The sequence below is a fragment of the Apostichopus japonicus genome, chromosome 9 (assembly GCF_037975245.1).
Source record: "Apostichopus japonicus isolate 1M-3 chromosome 9, ASM3797524v1, whole genome shotgun sequence".
Taxonomy (NCBI): domain Eukaryota; kingdom Metazoa; phylum Echinodermata; class Holothuroidea; order Aspidochirotida; family Stichopodidae; genus Apostichopus; species Apostichopus japonicus.
The window spans coordinates 15,438,058-15,447,500 of NC_092569.1; the positions used below are offsets into that span (position 1 = coordinate 15,438,058).

The 9,443-nt window shown below is 37.8% G+C and overlaps 1 protein-coding gene across 4 annotated transcripts in view; it reads right to left on the reverse strand.

Moving 5' to 3' along the window:
- Positions 1-4,391: 4,391 nt before the first annotated feature.
- Positions 4,392-9,443, reverse strand: part of LOC139973971 (microfibril-associated glycoprotein 4-like) — a 17,340-nt gene continuing 12,288 nt past the window's right edge. For 3 of the 4 annotated variants that reach the window (XM_071980879.1, XM_071980878.1, XM_071980876.1), the window contains one exon: positions 4,393-7,505. In XM_071980879.1, coding sequence (XP_071836980.1) covers positions 7,231-7,505 — 275 coding nt within the window. In that variant the 3' untranslated portion in view covers positions 4,393-7,230. Of the gene's footprint in view, positions 7,506-9,443 lie in introns of all 4 variants that reach the window. The other variant, XM_071980877.1, reaches the window with a different exon arrangement.

A 9,443-nucleotide genomic window follows, 5' to 3' on the forward strand; every position in this document is an offset into this window, starting at 1 on the left:
CTGACCTCTTTAAAGGTTTCTCGGTTCTGCTGGTGTCTTCTCTTGTTTTGTTCTGGTTTGTTCTAAGGTTCTTCGGAGACCTTCTGAGGGTCTTTTGGTGTCTTCTGAAGTATAAGTCTGAAGTCTACCACAATTTATTATGCGCGTTTGTGTGTACATCGTTATTTTATTAAAATATTCAGTTTTTGTGATATTTTTCAACTTCAGATTCGTGATTTTATGATTAAGATTTTATGATTTTATGATTACATTTTATGATTTTTAAGATTAAGATTATTGGAGTTTTGATTTTAAGATTTAGATTTTATGATAAGCATTTTATGAATTAGATTTTAAGATTTCATGATGCAAACGAACTGTCATTGTTGTCCCATCTCTTGACAACTGTAGCTTATTGTGCTTCTTGGTGACTGAATTCAGTAACAGTCTTAAATTAACCCATTTATCCGTGCTGTGATGGCACTGTACCGGTATTGCAACGTTTCTGCTGAGACGTCATCATAATGAACCTATGTTGCTCGATTACACAATCACGAGATCGAAACTAACTCAAGCCAAATGAAAGGTCATCAGTAATATCCCCAAAAACTCGTCTCACTTTAATAACAAGTAGTCTGTACACTCTTGCAATTGCCATACTATTCAGTAATATAGTTCAAGAGACACCACAGAGGTCTGTATTGCCATGCGGTATTACTGTTACTGCCACCAATGGCATCTCGGTGGACAGTTATCCGCTGCCGATATCATAAGAGCCGACGAGAGCCAGGAAAATTGTGTCTTCATTTTCTTCCGTCTATGTTATGTGAATGAAAAAATAATAAAAATTAATATTTCATCCCATATTTCCCCGTGCCGCCTAACTGACCGCAGGTCACCAAGGATTGCATCTACCTGACCCCTAATCTTCTCGAAAAGCCAAGATATCGCTTCATCTTGTCGGACCTGGTGGTGTATATTTCGCGGCTAGGTAATACCTCTTTATTGCAGCTTTTACATAATATTATCCATTTATCTGAACATTTTCCTGAAAATTATCAACCTATAAGTGTAGAGATCTTCATTTCTTCATTTTATCTTCATGGCTCTTATAAGCTGCCGTAATTTTATGTGTGCTCGTCGTGAGTCTAAGTAGTTTTCTGTTATATGTAAATAACGGCGACGAGTACTATAGATTCATTCATTACCATTCAGAAAGGAAATATACAGAAGCCTAGAAAAACCAAACCAAGCTTACGACTTATGTACACGGGAACAACCATCCTGACAGAACTTGAAAAATCAATTATAATAAATCAGTACAAAACGGTGTTAACCCGTACACAAAATTATGTGGAGGCGCGGTCTTTTTCAAGTAATGCAGTATTTTCAAGATGGTATTATAACTTTCAAAAATGGTAATTTTTGTATGTCATATCAAAATTGAACGTCTCCCATATTACTCATCTAACTAGTGCGGGTGTTTCGAATCACAATCAACAAAATCTGCTAGCAAATCTCGGTGCTATCTTAAACTTTACATCCCATATAAATAACTTATTCCGTGGAGTGTCCTGTGCATGAGGAAAAAAAAACGGTAAAATCTCCGAATCGGTTTACCACTCATCTGAAGACATCTGAAAACTTTCAGCGAATGCAAACCTCTGCATGCAGCTAGTCTTATCTCCCTCTCACGGAAACAAGAGCATGCATCACACCAGTTCTTCTTTCAAACCAAACTTAAATGTTACCTGTTTAAAATTGCTTTTTCAACTGTTATTACTCTTCTCTTTTTCTCTTACTTGTTAAGAGCATTCAAATGTTTTTTTTTTTTTAAATTTATGTGCTAAATAACAACTGTATTATTATTGTTGCAGCTGTTATTATTATTGTTATAAGTATCATTGTTATTATTCTTACTATTATTATTGTTATTATTAACGTTATAATATTATTGTTATTGTTATTTTTTATTATATTGTTAATATTAATATTATATTATGGTTATTATATTTTTATTTTTATTATACTTATTATTATAAGTAGTAGTAGTAGAAGTAGTAGTATTATCATCATTATTTCTGTCCAAATGTCTTTTCTTAGATTTTTGACACTTTTTCAAGATGGTTAGAAATAATGAAAATGCTATCACTGTCAGATTCATGACATTTTGACGAAATATACTAAAATGTACAGCCAAACTTCATCTTTGTCTTATATGAAGTAGATATTTGTGAAGAACAACCCAGGTACTTGCCCCCTTCCAGTACTACGTACACCTATATAGCCAATTTGCCCCATATTCAGTATATGTGATGTGTGTGATAATTTCATTCCAAATCTGTTTATATTTTTTCGAAAAGCTCTTTTCGTTTCCAAGATATACACATTTGAAGTTTTCATAAATCTTGGAAACCCATTAAATTAGTGCAAACCTATGACGTGAAGTGTTGCACTCATCAAAATTTCTTATTTTAGCAATTAATAAGTTAACCCCTAATTACAATCACTTGAATAATGTGATGTTCCTTTTCAAAGACGACAACACATCTCCTTAGGCCCACAAACCAGTGTTCAGTGTCCTTGAAACTAAGGTTGTGAATGGAAAAGGGATAACATAACAGACAATTAGGCAGTCACTCCCTTAACATTCAGCAATATGCATAATTAACTAACGTGTATTCATAAATAAAACTAGACTTGAGAAAAGACTGTCTAAAATTGTCCATTTTTGATGGATTTTGATGGGAGTTGCAGCTATTTTCATGATTTTTAATGCCTATTAGAGTGCTTAGGATAATGTTGTTCATAGGTGCCCGTAGACCTTTAAAATGTCTCTCGTTGTCCATAAATTGAGTCTTTTGTGGCATCTTAGGGTATGACCTAATAGTATCGGAGTTAGACTATATAGGTCAGCCGCTTTAATTAATTTGACAAAATATGTCATCCTACAAATTTAGAAATACATAGACGTACAACCTGGACTGCCGTAGCAGTGACTTTTATAGGTCTACATCATCAAATTTCAATTTTTGTACAACCCCCCCCCCCCCGCTTCCCCTCAATGGCAACACAATATGTCCTGTGCTGTTCATTGCTGTTTCGTCATAATATCTTACAGTTTTTTTTTCTTATGTATTATTCTGTTTGATTTGCAATGATTTTTACCTAATTTTCGTCACTGATGATGCGATTTTCGCCTTCCTAGAGCAGAGGTTCCCAACCTAGGAATAAAATTCTACCGGGAACAACCAGCGGGTTTTATTTACTTGTTTTATTCATTTATGATTGTGATTATTATACATTTTCTAGATGGAGGGGGGGGGGGGAGGGGTGGATGACAGATGAGTGTTATTGTAGAAACTGATGGTATATAGACTGATAGCTCTAGGCCTGTGTTGCCGTGGTCCGACCGTGCTTCTATAAAGTGTAGTCCACGCGGAATTAAAAAAATTATGTTTGTGATTGAAGCGGAAGCTTTATATAAAATTTATATATATATATATATATATATATATATATATATATATATATATATATATATATATATATATAAATAAATATATATATATATATATATATATATATATATATATATATATATATATATATATATATATATATATATATATATATATATATATAATTTATTTGAAGTATTCTGGTAAATTTTATATACTCCTATGTTTCATTTTCGGGATAACAACATAATGTAGTTAACATGGTTTGCATATAATAAATGTGAACATGATGCAAACATTTGAATGGTTTATGTTTTCCTTTAATAATGATGTAATTTCGAATAATATCGCTACATTTAATTGGCAGTAATGGTAGCTTCCCATCCACTATGAAGCAAAAGGTGGAACCCTGTCCAACCCATGGCAAGATTAAAACCACAAAAGTGAAAATTATAAAGGTTTTGCTGCCAGTTTGCAACTATGACGTTACACCTGTTTGCTTCAAGTCTACTCATGTCTAGGAGTTGTCATGACTCTCTGCTCAAGGTACAAACTGAGAAATGTTTTAACTATAGGCCTACCAATACCTTGAAAATTCAAGAGGGGCGTTTTGGATAGCGGTTGTACAAATGTTAATGAAGAAAAATATGTTTCCAATTCTTTCAAATATATGGTACAACGATGGGCAGATTGTAGCACAAACAACCTAAAGTGTTGCCTTAACTGTATACGACTCAGCCCAAAGTATCACTACAACAAATTTACTAGCACGAAATGCTTATGACAATAATTTCAACTATTTAATTACATTAAGTGAAAACGTAATGCCTTTCTCTAGGGATCATAATTTTTGTAAAAAGAGTTCCCAACTGGATTGTCTTCAAAATGGAAACAACCAAAAACACAAAAGCAAAAAAACAAAAAAACAAAAACAGGATACATAAATCCATTTATTCTATATCTACATACAGCAAATGAACAGTTTAACCAAATCCCCAAATTAAGATAAAAAGGGAGAAAGCGTAGCCGGCAAATATGGAAAGAAATAATATTTTCCACGTTGTTTACGATTTTATTATGATAATAATAGCTGCACAGGAGCGAAAAATAATAATGAGAAGAAGTCAATCAGTATAAAAGTGTGTTAATTAGCCTATACTCAAAGAAGGGTACTGTTGTTTCGTCGTCATAGCATACTGAAAATAAACTAGTAACCATAGAAACTAATATTCTCAAATTCATTAAATTTTGACTTTTATTTCATAAACCGACGCTCACCGTCAAACAAATTCATAGACTATATAATTATAAGCTATGCACAGGGTCACAATGGTAAATCTTACAATGATATATTATAACGATTATATTATAACGATTATATTATAACGATATATTATAACTGATGTCTTATTTTCTTCAGTATTTGCTTTCGTAGCAGATATAATCAATTACCAATTTTATTTTTGTATGTGTTCATATATATTCAGAAAGGAGGCATTTTTAAAGGTGCAGACGACGAGTGAACCATGCTACGGCGTAGGCTAAACAAATAAGTAAATTTAAAAGAAAAACGGAGATTGCTTCCATAACCTCTGGTTATTCTTACAAAACGAAGTATAGGCCTATGCCTAAGTGACCACGCGCAGCAATTTATGTACTTTAATAAAATGACGCTCATACGGCTTGGAAACATGTTTATTGCTATTGACCCATTCAAAATAACTGCTTTAGTGAAGTCATTCGTGGATTTGATATCTCTGCCTACAGGGTGTGAACTGCAGTTTGGTTCTGCTCATTCAACTAGTTTCGAATCATCTTCATGCGCCATACTTGCACTGCGGTGATGATGAAAGGGGAAGGGGGGGGGTACCTTAATGAGCCTTACGTTTTGGGAGGAGTTCGCACAATTTCAGACCAGTTTGTCCAGCGACCTCCTCTGATCACGTGACCTTTGGCGTTGATGTTCTATAATGTTGTAGAATAACCCATCTGGTTTCCGTTATATGTCATTTTGGTATGCCCGAGCCGTGATGTTAAAGTAAACAATTTCGCTTTTTTGTGATTATTATTCTTTTTCTTGTTATAAAACATCTAATAAAGGCATAAAATATGGAGATTTTGTGATAAAACGTTGAAATTTGGGGTTCACACATCGGAATTTTGAGATAAAAGAAAAACTAATTTCGATCTAGAACGCCAATTTTTTTTTTGTTTTTGTAAACCGTCGCAAATTTATTATACAATATCAAAATTTCCAGATTAAAATGTTGAAATTTTATAGTTAAAACATGTAAATGTCGAGATAATTTGTCCAAATGTTTAAACAACACGTATAGGGAAACTTGTGATAAACGTTAAAATTTCGAAGAAACAAGTCAAAATTGAAAGAGAGAGAAAAGGAGGAACATTTGGAGCTAAAAGCAGGGGCGTCAATCATTTGGAGGGGGACAGGGAGCATGTCCCCCACTTTATGAAGGGTAATGGGGGGGGGCACAATATCAATGTACCCCAAGGTTTAGTGACTGACTCGCGTAGGCGCTAAGCCCATATCAGGCTCAAAATGACTCGTGTATCGCATAACAGGAGCTCAAACATTGTGCTATGATATTAGTAGTTGATAATAATTTAATCTCATCTGCTCAACCCCCCCCCCCCTCACCCCCACCTGTGAGAAATAGAAATTTTCAACTTGGTTGAAATAAGAATAAATGGTTTTAATGATAGCGTAATTTAAATGAGGAGCCGCGCCCATAAGCCGCTTAGGCTATATGCTAAGTCAGCAGATAATGAAAGCCTGCAGCATTCGCTAATTTTCTTTCCAGTATAATATTTTCATATTTTATGGTATGTTGTGTTATCACGTACAAGCAATACAACACTACATGTCAATATACTATTGTGCGTTCAGTTTGGTTAGCAATACCCAGATACCCAATAGTGTGTTTTAAATGTGCCATGATACCATATGTGTGCATGTTGTAGACATCTGTATATAACAAGATGATGTTATTCTTGTGTGCAAACTTTAAGAATGTTTCCGTTTTTGCTTTAGGCTTCAATGTTATTAATCATGAAAAAGACCCTAAGTTACACCCGGATGTTAAATATATAAGTCTGTCTTAATGTAAGTCTTATCACTCGTCAGATGTGACTTTTGTTACTATATATTGATGACTGGCATATCAAATTCAGGGACCAAACAGAAGCAACTTTGCAGAAATCTGGATGTGTGTCCGCCTCTGGACCCCCGCCGGGCTTCGCCCTTGGACCACATTCATTGTCCCGATAAAGGCCTTGCACTAAGGCGCTGAGCCACGCGCACACTCCTTCAATTTGATCCTTGTTCAGTCATTTATGCCGCCCCCCCCCCCCCACTCTTTTCAATTGGGATTGACGCCGTGGCTAAAAGGTCCAAAATTTTCACATCAAACCGTCACGATGTTGGTATGAAACGTCAAAAGTTTGCGATGAAATATCGAACACTTTAGTTAAGATATCTCAAGATTGACAAAACGTGACTAAATATAGCCGTAAAAGCGTAGAATTTTGGAAATAAAACGTCAGCAATCTGTCAACATTTTTTTCAGATGAGAAAATACGTCAAAAGGTTAGTAATTTTTTTTTTATACAAACAAGAAGATTTTCCCAACGACTGTTGATTATAGCCCGTGAAATGTAAGCTATACTTTGATTAAGTTGAAAAGTATTAAGGAAACAAAATCATTTTGATCATCCGTCCTTCTTTTCTTCATAGAATGATACATAACGGTATTGGTACGAATGTTATATATTACACTGGTCGAATCTTCATCTCCGTGTATTTGAGATTATGGTCGGGGCCAGGTAGGTCTCTCCAACAGACAGAGGTTACTAGACCGCAACATTTCTTAGAGGGGGGTGTAATGAGGTCAACGTTATAATCACTGTTGAGATTGGCCGTACAACAAATACCGTACCACCAGCCACCATGTCTTAAACGTGCACAGTCTTTATTCCCGAAGCCATCATTATCTCGGTCGTGAGTACTAAATTGTTGGTTCATGTGATGGCGAAGAGCATCATTCCCTGTTAACACGCACAAAAGAAGAAGAAATATTAAATGAGTTTAAGAAAGAAATGAGAAAGATAGAGAGAGGCAGAGAGAGAGGGTGGAAGGGGGGGGGGAGGGAGAAACATAGACCACAGTAAGGAAACTATTAACCAAATCGTGGCAAAATTGTGAAAATTACAAATAAAAAATAAAGGACACAAGGAGACTGGCTCATGTCTAACTATGATGTTTTTCTAGATTTAAACAATGTAAATTTTTTGTATAATGGCGAAGGAACTTTACAAATAGTGCAATCTAGTAGATTTAATCTAGCAGAACTTACGATGTCATTGGTTTCAGCATCAAGGATGCAAATATTCCACCTCTAAAATTCGAGGTCCACCCACCCATCCATCCATCCATCCATCCATCCATCCATCCATCCATCCATCCATCCATCCATCCATCCATCCATCCATCCATCCATCCATCCATCCATCCATCCATCCATCCATCCATCCATCCATCCATCCATCCATCCATCCATCCATCCATCCATCCATCCATCCATCCATCCATCCATCCATCCATCCATCCATCCATCCATCCATCCATCCATCCATCCATCCATCCATCCCTCCATCCATCCATCCATCCCTCCATCCATCCATCCCTCCATCCATCCATCCCTCCCTCCATCCATCCCTCCCTCCCTCCCTCCCTCCCTCCCTCCCTCCCTCCCTCCCTCCCTCCCTCCCTCCCTCCCTCCCTCCCTCCCTCCCTCCCTCCCTCCCTCCCTCCCTCCCTCCCTCCCTCCCTCCCTCCCTCCCTCCCTCCCTCCCTCCCTCCCTCCCTCCCTCCCTCCCTCCCTCCCTCCCTCCCTCCCTCCCTCCCTCCCTCCCTCCCTCCCTCCCTCCCTCCCTCCCTCCCTCCCTCCCTCCCTCCCTCCCTCCCTCCCTCCCTCCCTCCCTCCCTCCCTCCCTCCCTCCCTCCCTCCCTCCCTCCCTCCCTCCCTCCCTCCCTCCCTCCCTCCCTCCCTCCCTCCCTCCCTCCCTCCCTCCCTCCCTCCCTCCCTCCCTCCCTCCCTCCCTCCCTCCCTCCCTCCCTCCCTCCCTCCCTCCCTCCCTCCCTCCCTCCCTCCCTCCCTCCCTCCCTCCCTCCCTCCCTCCCTCCCTCCCTCCCTCCCTCCCTCCCTCCCTCCCTCCCTCCCTCCCTCCCTCCCTCCCTCCCTCCCTCCCTCCCTCCCTCCCTCCCTCCCTCCCTCCCTCCCTCCCTCCCTCCCTCCATCCATCCATTCATCCATCCACACATCCATCCCTCCACACATCCATCCATTCATCCATCCATCCATCCATCTATCTATGACACTTTAACTGTGTAATAATTGCTAACATACATTACATACATTTCGGGAGAAATAACGCTTCTAAACAGAAGGTTCTAATTTTATCAGTACAGAGGTCATGTACAATTTTATATCTTATGATATAGTTGTGTTCATATATCTATTGTTTTAATAACGTCGGCTCTGCCGTTGCTTTTGCAGAGACATTTATTACTTTGAGATTCTCCGTGGAAAGTCATTGTTTGCATTTGATTCAGTCATACAGGATATGAAATAAAATCAATCAAGTCGAAGATGATAAAATTGGAATGAATATTAAGAAAAAACACAAAAGTGAGTACGCCTTTATCAGAACAAAGAAGGCGCCGATGTAAACACCAAACATAGAAGATTAATGAAGAGAAAGCTATTGTACGTTTTTATAGAGGAACCATTGAAAGTAAATATGAAAGAGAATACATTTTCAATGGTTATTGAAATGGTTATTGAATTGAGTATTGATCAATCAACAAATCTTTGTGCTCAAAATGGACCGATTGACGATATTTTATCACCTTACACTTCCGGAATCCGTGATATTATTGATCGTCACGCACCACTGTGTCATAAAACCATAATTCTTAGACCA